The sequence below is a fragment of the Podarcis erhardii genome, assembly GCF_964252035.2.
Source record: "Podarcis erhardii genome assembly, chromosome: 5".
In the NCBI taxonomy this organism is placed as follows: Eukaryota; Metazoa; Chordata; class Lepidosauria; order Squamata; family Lacertidae; genus Podarcis; species Podarcis erhardii.
The window spans coordinates 34,336,968-34,351,793 of NC_138509.1; the positions used below are offsets into that span (position 1 = coordinate 34,336,968).

At 39.6% G+C, this 14,826-nt stretch overlaps 1 protein-coding gene across 4 annotated transcripts in view; it reads right to left on the reverse strand.

Moving 5' to 3' along the window:
• Nucleotides 1-14,826, reverse strand: part of PRKG1 (protein kinase cGMP-dependent 1) — a 652,365-nt gene that overhangs the window by 13,134 nt on the left and 624,405 nt on the right. For all 4 annotated transcript variants that reach the window (XM_081861792.1, XM_081861791.1, XM_081861793.1 and 1 more), the window contains 2 exons: nt 2,399-2,538; nt 1,119-1,208 (listed from right to left, as the gene is read on the reverse strand). In XM_081861792.1, the coding sequence (XP_081717918.1) occupies nt 1,119-1,208; nt 2,399-2,538 (230 nt within the window). The remainder of the gene's footprint in view (nt 1-1,118; nt 1,209-2,398; nt 2,539-14,826) is intronic.

Below are 14,826 nucleotides of genomic sequence, written 5' to 3' on the forward strand. Positions count from 1 at the left end.
CCAGAAAAACACTACTGTGAAACAGCTGTAAGGTTATCATGGAATCATATTTCTTTGCTTGTTTGCTTAGTTGTTGAAGGCTTATGATTTTTTAAAAGCCACAAATATCTTCCTCACATGCTGCACTAAAAATAAAAATAAAAGTATTCCAGTGGGAACAAAGAAAGGTATCGATACCACAATATTCTCACGAGCATACCACAAGGTCGAAAATAATTGGTATATATTACAGTCAGCTGTCAAACATTGTATTTCAGGAATTGGAAATATTAGATCTTAAATTCTTTAATAATACTCCAAACTGTTTATTAGCAAGATGTTTGCAGTATGCCCCCCACCCCCCGTTAATAGAAAAAAAGTCTGCAGGTACAAACTTGTTTTCAACAACTATTCTACTCTTACATTCCCCAGAAATACTTTAAAGAGAGCACTTTAAACCCTGGGCTGAAGCTTTGAAAGTGTTTCAAAAATCCAATCATTTACGAGCCATTTAAATATTGTACCAAGCATTTCCCCCCAATATAAATTCAGCTTCTACCTTGAATTTCAATGTAAGCTGAGTTTCAATCATAGGTTAACATTTCTATTTCTGCCTTATAACTGGTCAGGAAATTACCTTTAAATCTACTGAAACTTTTTCTATTTCCAGAAGTGAATGCTGTTTTGATACCATAATGTTTCAGTTACTAAGTAATATTAATGGATGGTCTGAGGAAAAGCAAAAGATAAACCCTTTTCAAAGCTAGATGGCAGTATATACCATGACTATCAGCAAAAAAGAATTACAAGCATTTCAAAGGTTTTTTTTTAAATAAGTAAATAAACAAACCCCAGCACCTTGCAATTTGAATGTGTTTGTGTGTGTGTGTGGTTTTTGTTTTTTTTATTAAAGGTTAGGAATTTACTACTGACATTTTTTTGAAGGACAAAAGAAAGTAACTTTCGGTAAATAATTATTATATCCTTCCCTTTGTTGTGCTATTATGTTAATGCTGCTGGTTACTAACTTTCTCCCTATTATCAATAGTTTATTCTCACTAATTCTTAGTGAGAGTGACCATTCAGTATGCTGGAAGAATTTCATTTCCTATCCAAAGGAATGATGCAGTTTCCCTTACCTGTCCCTGAGAATTGTCCAAAGCTCTCCACCTAAACAGGCTTCCATCAACATATATAAATATTTGCTGTCCTTGAACGTCCTGTATAGCCTATTCGAGAGGGAGAAGAAAACTGTAATTTTATGTTGTGAACTGCCCTGAGTTCTACAGGTATGGGGGGGTGTTAAACAAATTTAATTATTATTATTAATAATAATAGTACTAGGATTTGAACATTTTAATCAATATAATCTATGTATTATTGTAATCTAGGGGGCAGGAAGGAAGAACTGATCTCCAGAGAGTTTGGGGATGATATTTTTGATACTCTGAAACTATAATGCTATGCCCATTTGCTTGGATGTGACTCACTGAACTCAGTGGGGCTCGCTTCTAAGTCAACATGCATATGATTTCACTTAGTCAATAGATGCATCCAGCAACATTGTATAGGGCAGCCTATACAGGCAGAAGGAAGTTAACATTCCAACTCATTGAAAGTGATGGGGACAGCAATGGGGCTTAAAGCTTAGCATGCTTGTCTCCCCCCCCCCCCCAATCTTACGTTGAGTCCACTTGGAAGAAAAATGCCTTGTATCTTTACTAATAAAATGCATATATATATATTCCTGTATTTTGATCTCTTCTGTTATTTTGGAAGTTTTATATTGTGCTAGGTTTTACCTTCAAATACAGACTACACTGCAACTCTCACATAAATCGTACATAAAGATAGAGTAAAAGATAATTCACACACTATGCACACATGCACAAGCACAGCTTGCTCCACCCCTTCTTCCGTCTCTTGCTAAGGTTGTTAAAACTGCCAGCGAAGAAGGGATGGAAGGTGTGTTCCCTTCCCCTGTTTGAATGTTCTCCCATGCTTTTGAAGTCTCCTTGAAAGGGTTTGAGATTGGATTATCAAGGTATTGGTATAAATCAAAGCTGTGCATCACAATTCCTGCATTGCATTTGATGCCTCAGGCTGTTTGAATGTTAGCTGTAATGTTTAGAACACATAAGGAATAATCTATGTTTAATCAAACGCTGCAAGTGAGGTTGAAAAGCAAGTTCCATCTGCACACATAGGAACACACCCTTATGGTAGGTCAGATCAGTGATCCTTCAAGCTCAGTATCGCCAACATTGCCTGGCATCAGCTCTGCAGGATTTCAGACAGGTCTCTCGAAGCCCTACTTGGAGACAGTGGGGTGGGGCCTTCTGCATGCAAAACAAATGCTCTAACGCTGAGATACAACCTTCAACCAGTAAGGATTTATCAAGGGAAACCACAATAGTACCTCACAATAAAATCTGAGTGAGCCCCTTGCATGATCTGCTTCTCTGAGCGGATGTGCTCCTGCTGTCTTGTGTCCACTATGTGGCGTTTCTTTAGTATCTTCATTGCAAACGTTTTTGATTCATCGCTTTTCAACTGGACCTTAAAGGGGGGGGGGGGAGAAAATGACAGATTGGAATCAGGGCACACAATGACTCCTCAAGTAGCTAAAATGCTGAACTTTGAACTACAAGTGAAGATAAAAGTTAATTCCATTGATATATTTTAACATCTGGACCCTATAAAGTTTCTAAAAGTGCAAACAGAAAACAGGTGGCCACACACACACACACACACACACACACACACACACAAGAATAGTTGGCCTCAAACTGTTGGAAGGACTTGCAAACTTCCCTTTCCAGCATGCTCACCAACTCTGCATCCTGTCTCCTCGCATCGTGTATTCTTCAGTTACAGTGCCTTTTGCAATGAACCACATGCTAGCATTGATTTCAATTCAGAAATTCGTCAGTCTCAACAAAACAGATGAGCTTCTCTGATATATGTGCACTTCAAACTGATATTAAAAACATGTTTACCAAACAAAAAACAAACCCTATAATCCCTATTATCCACACCAGCTGCAGTTCTCATGTCATCTTCAAGGTCATCACACAGTAATCAGATCAAGAGGCTACCAGAGGATGGGCTCCTGTGGATTTTCTGTGCAGGAATGGCTGCAGCTGGCTGACCAGCCAAAGTGGGCCAGACACACTTCAAGCAACTGAGGTCACCCAGTCCACAGCTGGGCCTAGAAATACCTCCAAGTGTAACCCCTTCTAGAGTATGTCATCTTCCTAATACCTGGAGCCGAGAACCACAAACCCACACCTGCAGCTTGTCAGCTTATTAGCCCTTATCCTGCTCACTTGATTCACATGGCTAAAAGTAGATACTGATGGCACCACACTCTGAATCCCCTGATTACCACTCCCACTGGCTTGAGGTATTCCACAGCTTAATTGCCATTGAGCAGAGCAAAAGTCACCCAATGTCACCTTCCGGAAGTAACCCTGCGGTTAGGAATACAGCCAACTACTACATTTCCCCCTCTATTGGGGCAAAACCACATTTGCAATCCATTAAACAGACATACTTTGGAGAAATTTGCTTATTCAGTTCTCTAACATTTGCTTTCTCACATACTTCTGGTGGCTGTCCCCTTTTAAAAACCAAAAAAAACCCCAAAAGCACCAGTACTCATTTTAGATGTTTGTTCATCATGTTAGTTTTTGAAGAAGAAGAATGAAAAAGTTGAAATTTGCTCCATGGATTAAGTGGGCAACGGCGGCAATGAAAGGTAGATTTGTGATGAGGCAGTTACCATCCAATCACCTTTCTGCACAACCTCTTTCTACTAACTGGAGGAACACATTTTCTTAAACATATTTCTTAATATGTAATGCTGTATTGTTTTTAATACTGATTGGGAGCCGCCCAGAGTGGCTGGGGAAACTCAGCCAGATGGGCGGGGTATAAATAATAAATTATTATTATTATTATTATTATTATTATTATTATTATTATTAAACTTAATCCTGGAAAGGAAACTGTTCACCTGAACACAATTCAGTGCATACACTTCCATAGCAACTTCACTGCTCAAGTAATATCCATTTGCATGCAGCTCCAGACCAAAAGCTGATTTGTTTAACAACCCTGTGCTCTGGGATGACTTGATATCACCAGTCTGCAGTGGATGAGGAAAACACTCTTTCATTCTCAGTTTCTTTGCAGTCACTAAAAGAGAGACAATTTGATCGCTTAAAAAGGCTTTCTGCCTGGATTCTTCTTTTGAATTCAATTGACATTTTCTCCAATAGGAGTAAACTTGAGCAATTTAGCAGTTTGGTTTAAAGAGCTAGGATGAGATACATGTACAAATGTCTCACATGTATGGTTGGTTGGTGTGTGTGTGTGTGAGAGAGAGAGAGAGGGGGGGGGAGGGAGGGCTTTATTCTACAGTAGTCCAATTAAGGCCACCAGAAGTATCCTACAACCAATGGCTTGACAGCTAAACTAATAATCCTAAAAAGAAAAGAAAAATGGCAGGTCATCTATAATTCAGGTGTAATAGAAAAGAATGCTAAAATTGAGACATTAACTTTTAAGAAGTTTCCAATTTATTTCAGTGGGAGAGTTAAACCATTTTTTTTAAAATAGGCTTCTAGGTGAACCTCTTTTTAACATTTGAAAAGCACATAAGCTAGGAATGAAATACCTGTGGGGTTCCTGGGGCCTTCCTCAACATTAAAATGAGTTGGACAGCTCACGCAGAGAGCTATATATACTATGGAGCTGCTGGATTGAAGCAGTAGTTTCAGAAGTTGACTTGGGACAGAAAAAGTATGTATGGATTGAATGAATGTAATGAAGGTGCTTACGAACCGATCCCATTGTTCTTAAAAAGTTCCACCTGTCTTTGTCCTATGGCTTTTTACCATGAATGTCTGCTTGTGTATCAGTGTGCCGAACATCACAGCTGAACATTCAACAGCAGTTCAAAGCTGGCAGAGTGAGGGATAGCAGAATTAGGACACATTCCTAGACAGAGCCCTTCCATGCCCTCCTTTCTGCTTGAGGAAAGAGGCTACTGGGTCATTCCCCAATTGACTTGATTCTTCACCATAATACAACTGGCAAATTATTGCTCTGAAAACCATTCAGAGAACTACAAATATTCATTATAAGTACAAAGTACAGATGGCCTGTGAGGGATGCTTATATGGGGTTCCAAAATACACACAGCCTGATAAAAACAAACACAATTCAAATTAGGTGGGTGATGCTTATTTTTAAAAAAATATATATGTTTTTATAGGGTTTGTCAGTGATTTTCTGTTTATGTATTGGTTGGTTGTCGCAGAACTATTCAGCTATAAAAATAAATGACAAAAGAAAACAAATCCTATTTGTAATGCCTGCATTACTAGCCTGGATGGCGTACTTGCTTTTGTTTGAAATTATTCATGTTGGCAGCTGTTTTCTTTTTATTGAATGCATAATTTTGAGAGGAGCCTGGGCAATTTGGCAATGCTAAATGGATTGTGCAGTAAATGCAGTACTAATTTTTAAAGCTTTGTAGACAAAACACACAAAATAGAGGATAAATGCAAAACTTCCAACAGTGGGAAGTTGAAGGAAAACATTTCCCTTCCAGCTGACCAACAAAACTACACATTATTACATCAATTGCAGTCATAAATGTAAGCGCTGCATGAATGAGTGTAACCTTGTGAAAAGCAGAACGGTTCTTCCTTGCAATAGGGTAGTTATGTCAGCCTAGGAGTATTGGTAGAGCACAGTAAGCTGCCTTATATTGAATAAGACCTCTGGACCATCTAGCTCCGTATTGTCTAGACTCTAGAGTCTCTAGACTTACTGGCAGTGGCTCTCTAGTGTATCAGGCAGGGGACAATCCCATCCCTGCTGGGGATTTAACCTCTGCATGCAAACATTTGCTCTGCAACTGAGCTATGACCCTTTTCCAATTCTTAGTTCCATGATGGATTGAAACAGCTAGCCAAAAATGGAAAAACTCAAACACCAGAAATGAAATAATACTGAAACTCAAAAGCCATGATCCATCCTAATGTTTGTGCAACAGCCAAGGGTGTGCACACATAGCCTGATCAGTGAAAGAAGCTTGGATCCCACTGTTTGGCAGGAAAGAGAAGCTGGGGCAGAGCTGCATCCAAGTGCTCTGTTCTTCCAGATTTCCTGGGATTCCAGCTCTTTGTTTATTGGCCTCTGTATGTAGCATCTTGGTTGCTAGATTGGAGTGGGGAATTCTGTATTCAGCATTCATTTACACACATGAGTCTCCTCTAGGAACCCGACTTCTAGCTGGATCCAGATGGAAGAATTTCAGAATTTCAGAAAAATATATTGCCTCTTATTCCATAGGATCCATTTTCCTTTTACAAAAGGCAACAACACAGTTGCTCCAACAGCCGTGGTAATAGTTTAAGCACACCAGGCTTTTGCAACAAGTAAGAAATGAACCCCGTTCAACTGGCTTTTCTGAAACAAAGCAGTTTTTTCTTCAAACAGGCAGGAACCTTTGCAGAAAGTGGATCCCTGGCAAGCAATATGCAAGAAATCTAAGTAATCTGAAGGAGTGCTATCTATCTTAAGTTTCCTGATATCATTAGAATTCATCAATCTTAAATAAACTGTGTCATACATAAGTCAAGAACTTCTGTCGCTTTTTCTAGGGGCAAAGAGTAAAAGTGATTGATGTCTCCGACAAACATCCACATGCTGTCTGTGTCTAGGGTCATTATAGGTGGAACTTCTTGTGTAGACTCAATAAAGCAATGATTTTATGAACATTTTGTCTGCAGGGGGGAAAATGGAAAGTTCACAAGCAAAGGTTTTTCCCCCTTCAAATATACATTTAAAAACCCTTAAATTCTTCATTGTAACATTCAAAATTCTGTGATAGTGGGCCCAAATCCTGCAGCTGGATAATCTTTTAAGGCTTTACAGAATGTGCTTATTTTACAGTTTGTTTCGAAGGCTTTCCGCACCCCCAGCAGAATTTATAAGTTTTGGGATTCACATCTCCTTTTGGGAACAAGGCAAGTATAAGCTGCTATTATTATTATTATTATTATTATTATTATTATTATTATTATTACCCCAATCCTTTCGGAGCTAGGTTCTTAAATTGCTGGCTGCTGCTATTACTTATTTGCTCTTATATGATATTTTAGGTTTTTTATAATGTTTCACAATGTTTTCCTTGATTTGATGAAAACAATATTTGTGGAGTATTTCTACTTAGGGTAGAAAAGTGATATGTAAATAACAACAATAATAAAATGAGATCTCCATGTTTTCTATCTGGAACTGTGCAGGATAAACTGTAACCACATTACTGTGGAACTCAGTATTGCAAAACCTATTCCCATACTCACAAGTGCATGAATAGTTGAAGAGCTTCCTATGTACAGTATATTAAGTAAAGGCTGTGAAAAAGCATATGTGAAGCTTTAGTATGCTATAATGCTATCTCATTTATTTTACAACTCATAATGCTAAACATCCATAATTGGCCTCAATTCATGCCTTTGCGCATCTTTTTATTTGCATATTCTGCACCCTGTTTAGGAGACATTTTACAGTTTCTGCTAAATATGTTTTTGTTTGGACATAAGGTCTATTTCTGCAGGGCATTAACTGAATAACAAAATGCAAAGAGACAACAATACTTGATATGATCTGGACTGCTCATAGCATGGGTCTGTGCACGTCCTCTTTATGGATTCTCGTAAATGAATGCTCTCTCATGCATAATGAAACACTAAAAGTAACCTTGGTGCTTGAATCCCACACTGATATTTGCAGCATAACTGTACATGAGGCACACAAATAGAACTGAGGGTCTCTGTCTCTCTCTTTGGAGGGAGGGGGAAATGGTCTGCAGACTAATGACATGAGCAAAACGAATCCTTGGTTAAAAATAAATTAGCCAGCACAAGCTGAAACATGAGAAAAGCGGTGTCCTTTTTATTTTCTGAAATGCCTTGCTTCATCAAACACCATCATGCCTAAAATGCTGCATGGATAATTAACTAAACCACAGAACCTTATTTAGCCAATGCATGTGGTCAGTACAATGTATTCCTGCTCAGGTTGCTATGTTCATGGTGACAAGATCAGCTGAATTTTGTGTGTTATGGCATCTGTGCAAAAGTTATGTGGATTGTCTCATTGCCCATTTGGAAAACAAAGACAGCCAACCACATTTTAGTGGACATTGTAACTGGTCCTGATACATATAGAGAGCAGGCCAAGATGTAACATTGGTTCCCTGCTAATTACAGTGAAAAATTGGGAGCCAGCTTCATGAACGTGCACTTCCTCCTTGTAGCCCAGGCATGGGGAACCCAACCTTTTCAAAGTACTAACACTGTAGTGAAGGACTGCCCTGGAGAGCAAAGAAGCTGTAGCATCTCCAGATGTTGTGGGCTACAGTTCCCATTATTCCTGACTGATGGCTCCACTTGCTAGGGCTGATCTGATGGAGCTTGAGTTCAACAGCATCCTGAGTGCCATGCGTTATTCATTCCTGCTACAGGTTTTTTTCCTTCCTGGAGCAAACTCCTTCACTACAAGTTACAGTTAAGCAGTTCAGTGCTTCTGAACTTAGCTTAGGTGAAGTCCTGGTCTCCCAAGATAGGAAGATAACAACAAAAGAAACATTATGGGGGAGTAGGATCTGACAGAATGTTGATGCTCTGAACCTCCCACATTATGCTTAGCCTATATGAATACAAACCTGTGTGAATAAAATCATCAGGCTCAAGTAATCCTCATTCCAAGGAAACCAAACTCAAGGTACGGCTGGACCTCTGAAACTACTCACGTATCCATGATTGGGATGTGCAGAACAACATTATGCATTCTTAACACCCTGTACGTGCTGCTTGCTGCAAATACAAAGTGCAAGAAAGATGTTGATCAGCCTCTAGACGGATTTACACCCATTTTTAGGAAACTGGATTGAAGCTAATTTTGAATATTTCGCCTTTATGTATATGGGAAAGATTTGGCCTGCCTAACCTTACAAACTTCAATTCTAAGAGGTTATATAAATTTCTGGCCCATCTCCATGACAACAGGAAATTAGCTCTCCTCTCCCCCAAATATCTTAAATAAGTTAAATAATTGGGCAGCTTTGTCCATTTCCTTTTTTTTTTCTTCAGATGCTCAGCTGACCTACTAATCAACCTTATTGCCAGACAAAGTGAACGAGGTCACCATGCTTTGAGCACCTCTATGTTTTCTCTGTCTCACAAGTTATGCATCTTATAGATTCAGAAACCACTGTTTAAAATAGATTTGACAAGCTTAACTGTGGTTTGGAAGGAAGGAGCATGGGGGAGTGACTTGTCTGGGAGTGCAGAGCAGGAGGGAATCACATTGTAGACAGGAAACCTAAGGCATTCGGGAGGCTGCATCCCTTCGCGTTCTAGGAAGAAAAACATGGCAAAGGAAAGACCAGCTTAGCCCTATCCTTTGGCCAGAGGAGGAGAAGTTGCAGAGGAGTTGCTTCTCCCCTCCTTCCCTACCAGAAAGAACACTGGGACTGCAGAGTAAGAGGGAAACCCTGTCCTGGTTCTGTCATTGCCCAGGCAACTAAAAGCTGCTGGATTTAAGGCATATGCATGAGCCAGAGTGTCTGTGTTTGTACTACTGCGACCGTGGGAAAAGTTTGACTGAAAGGAGGGCTATAGATTTTAAAAATAAATAAATAATAGTGTTGTACAACAATGACTAAACAGACTAGTGAATATCCTTGGGGGGGAGGGGGGGGAATCATGATTAAAACTATCTGTGTGTTTTTCTGTTGAAGTTAGGAGTCTCACTTCTGAGAGATTCAGGTTTCATTTGGAGAACTGGTTTCAGTTTAACCTCTCTGCCATGGGTAATTTTGATCCTCTTTTTTGTTGTCATGGAGAATATGTGCTGGTGCATAATGGAGGCAGGTGATAGCCTTGCTAAGTCCTAGATAGAGCCTTGGACATGGACTCAGGTCTCTTAAGAATACTGTAACTGCGTAAGTATACAGCTCCTAAGTTGTGCAACTCCCCACAGAGGTTCATCTGGCAACTTCAGCCAGATGAACCTCTGGCTTCCAGCAAATGCTGAGGACATGCCTCTTTACCCTGGCTTTTGACATTTGAGATGCATATTTTTAAGATCAATCTTATTTCCATGACTGGAAGTTGTTCTGCAACTGTTTTAAATATTGTGTTCTAATGTTGTAATCTGCCCTGGGACCTTAGGGTGAATGGCAGAAATAACAACAACAACAATATACCTACCCCCATGAGGTAAAGATATACTATGCTATTTGTTTTAAACCCTCTGCATCTAACCCACTTGTCAACTTACAGAGTGGAAGAGTAGATTGGGATCAAGACATGCACAGAAGCAATTGCATGAGCACGTACTCAGCTGAGGAAAATCTCAAACCACATGTATTCAACCAATATCTCCACATTAAAAATCCTGCGTATGACGGGGCTCTATGAAGTATATGAAAAATCCAACAACTATGATGCAGACCAGTCAGGCCTATTCCATGCAGACATCATATCATGTTCTAAAACTGATTCAGGAATAGATGAAGTACTGCCAATTTGTAAAGTCTGCCCTTTCATATCTGATCACTCTTCCACATGAACAATGCTCAGTTCTTAAAGTTCCCATAAGTACAGTACATATTCACTGAGATATCTTAGAAACAAGGAGTAAGTTTTTTAAAAAACAACAACATTAAATTAAACATCCCACCATAATTCACTTCAGAATACAATAACACACAACTGTACAATCTATACATCATCAATCATTACTGTTATCTATTACTAATCTACAGAACAGAAAGAAAAAAGAAAAGAAAGAGAATTAAGAGAAAATAAAGTTGACTTCCGATTACACCCATTGTACTATCACTTAATTTGATTGTTTTACACACAACATCATGGTATTATTTTGTTTTCCTAATTCTTATCCAAAGTACATGATTATTTATCACATTCGTCTTACAATGAATAACTTGGAGCTTTAGACTTGTAGTCAGGCTCTAATTTTATTTTTCAACTAATTTTGTACCTGATTAAATTTGCTGAACACTGCACATAAGATCACTTGGGTCAGGAGGTGCTAAAATTAGGCAGAATATTCTCCCACACTGTTCTTGAAGTTCCCATTTCATTTTCTTCACATGTGTATGGTTCACTCAGCTTCATATAAAATGTTTCCTTGTAACAATTGGTCCTAGGTTGCTACACTAATTGCATACAGGGTTGACATTTTTCTTGTATCATTTCAAACAATGATAGATATATTTTGATCTTTTTCTTTTTTTATCAACTGTTAAATAAATGTTCATTTTGCTGGAGAGTTAACAAATGACGGAAGAAAAATAACAAACAAAACCACCCCGTTGAAAAGCTTCATGGTGTTTTACAGGTTTTGGAGTAAGGAATTCCTGAGCACACTTGTGAATAATTAAGAGTTGCATGTCTTGCCTTATTTTCTCTGCTTCAAATACTTGCTTGGGTTTGCTCTTTAAACTCTATTGTATAACTGAATCTCATCCATTGATTAAGTTAGTAAAAAGCTTAAAAAGATAAATGAAGGCCACAATCCAATGAAGGTTACACAATTTAAGTTAGAAATTGTCTCAAGGGGAGAATTAATGGGACTGAAAAGTGCTTAACTTTTTCCAAAATGTAGCCCAAATAAATAAATAAATAAGCAGGCCAGGAAGCACAAAACACTGTAATTATCTTAGAGAGGGAAGAAAGGGACATATCAAAGCAAAGGATACTCTGAATGCTCACAATCTTTTAGAATTCTGCTATTCATTTCATCAATGTAACCTTTGAATATTGATTAGATGAAGAAATTGCAATCACCTAATTCGCAATTATTTGTCTCCACAGGATGTAAGTTAATGATCTAGGCCCTCTGGTGTATGAACTTACATTGTTTCATGAGCTTATGCTCCATAGTATGGTTACATGCATTTCTTTTTTTTTTTGAATGACTCTATTCACTCTGAGAACATCTAGAGTGGTCAAGAGTGATTACTGCTCTGCAGAATGGCACAGTTTTTATAGGATACAGCATCCTAACCAATGTAAACCACCTGCCCTGGTATGTGCTGTGTTGGGAGAGTTAAGCGGGCCCCCACTTCCTCAAACCCTCCTTTAAATTAATGGATCCACAAAGTGTATGTGTACTTCTGACAGGCCACGTGTAGAGGTCTTCATTTGTAAAGATAAAGTGATGCCTAGGCACCACTTGACAAGTATTAATTCATTGGAGGATAGGCACAAGAGCATACTTTCCTTCAGTCCTGAGTCCAACCAACTCTCTGCAAATGCATTTATGGGAATAGGGAAAGAAGCATTCTCAAGGATGGATGGCGGCTAACAGATTGAGGTTGAATCCTGACAGGACAGAAGTACTGTTTGGGGGTCAGGGGGTGGGCAGGTGTGGGAGACTCCCTGGCCCTGAATGGGATAACTGTGCCCCTGAAGGACCAGATGCACAGCCTGGGAGTCATTTTGGACTCATAGCTGTCCATGGAGGCGCAGGTCAATTCTGTGTCCAGGGCAGCTGTCTGCCAGCTCCATCCGGTATGCAGGCTGAGACCCTACCTGCTCGCAGACTGTCTCGCCAGAGTGGTTATCTCCTGCTTGGACTACTGCAATGAGCTCTACGTGGGGCTACTTTTGAAGGTGACTCAGAAACTGCAATTAATCCAGAATGTGGCAGCTAGACTGGTGACTGGGAGTGGCCGCCAGGACCATATAACACTGGTCCTGAGAGACCTGCATTGGCTCCCAGTACGTTTCCAAGCACAATTCAAAGCGTTGGTGCTGACCTTTAAAGCCTCAGTCCTGTATACCTGAAGGAGCGCCTCCATCCCCATTGTTCAGCCAGACGCTGAGGTCCAGCACCAAGGGCCTTCTGGCGGTTCTCTCACTGCGAGAAGCAAAGTTACAGGGAACCAGGCAGAGGGCCTTCTCGGTAGTGGTTCCTGCCCTGTGGAACGCCCTCCCATCGGATGTTAAGGAAACAAGCAACTATCCTACTTTTAAAAGACATCTGAAGGCAGCAGCACTGTTTAGAGAAGTTTTTAATGTTTAATGCTGTATTGTGTTTTTAATATTCAATTGGGAGCCGCCCAGAGTGGCTGGGGAAACCCAGCTAGATGGGCGGGGTAGAAATAATATTTTTATAATATAAGGATATCTCATTGGAGCATGGGATAAACCTGCACCATAAAACGGAAAAAGCAAGACTGCCTCTATCCACTCTAGACAGCCCTGTCCTGTGACTCATTTCTTGGCCATACTGGTGTGAAAAAAAGATGGAATCCAGGAACTGAATCTCTCTCTCTCACACACATTTTTAACTATAGGTGTTGTTGTTATAATGGGTGATAAGAGGTATTATATATTGCAAGTCCTTCTTGAGTGGGTAGTGCAGTCCACAGAGACAAGCAGTTAGAAAAAAGCTCCTCTATCATAATTTTGTGCATGTATATGTGTGGAGAAGGGGGCGGGGAAGAGATATTATTTGAACTTGAAGCACCAGTGACATTGTAAAAAAGATACTCCACTGATTTTAAGGGAAAGGAGAAGGTGGTTTTCAAAAGCATGTAAAGCAACCACTATGACTTGTGACTGAAAAGCCATAGGAAGTCAGTGCACATTCTTGGCCCTATTTTGGGCACACACAAAATAAGCTGATGGATAAAGTATATCTTAATAAGCACATGCTAATTTACACAAGGCATATGAGTAGATATTTTAAAGCCGGCATAGGCAAACTCAGCCCTCCAGATGTTTTGGGACTGCAACTCACATCATCCCTAGCTAACAGAACCAGTGGTCAGGGATGATGGGAGTTGTAGACCCAAAACATCTGGTAGGCCGAGTTTGCCTATGCCTGTTTTAAAGCATAGGAAGAAATGATACACTGAAGTGGAATCTTGGGCTTTGTACCAATGTACTGACAAGATCTGTACACAGCAAGTCAATAACAGAACCTCTCTGATAGCAATATGTTATATGTTATGCTTAAATGATGGGTATTGCAGCAGACAGCCACTATATAATGGACCCACAAGAACAGTGGTAAACGGAAAGCATTTCCAAATCAATAGTTCTGACTGACAGGGCTTGGGGAACAGACTATAATTTCTGCCAAAGTGTCCAAAAGTTTCAGATATGTTTTGTATTCACTGATTATTCTTTTTTGTCTTTCTGTAAATATTCTCAACTTTAAAAGTGTTCCCCGCCATATACTCAAACAATTTTATCCCACCTTTCCACAATTATACACCCAAGTTTTGCGAACAATAACAATTACAACATAATAAAAGTTAAAAAAATAAAACTATAAAAACATATAACGCAAGCCACTAAAAAGCAGTAGTCAACTTCAGTAATAAGGTTCTTCTGTTTAGCTTTAAGAGTCCACAAGGAAGATGGAGCTCTTAAGAGTACATCAATGCAGGGGGGAGCAGTATATGCACTCCCTTTTTTTCTGGATATACACTCTAGGACAGGCATGGCCAAACTTGGCCCTCCAGATGTTTTGGGACTACAATTCCCACCATCCCTGACCACTGGTCCTGTTAGCTAGGGAGGATGCGAGCTGTAGTCCCAAAACATCTGGAGGGCCAAGTTTGGCCACGCCTGCTCTAGGATCACCATTATTTTTATAAATTTGTATTTTTGTTAGCAGCCTTGGATGCTTAATTGTGGAAATGCAGGATAACAATAACAAATAATAATAATTATTAGTTCTTGGTCAGGTCCCCATTGGAAGCCAGAAAGATCATACTGTCTT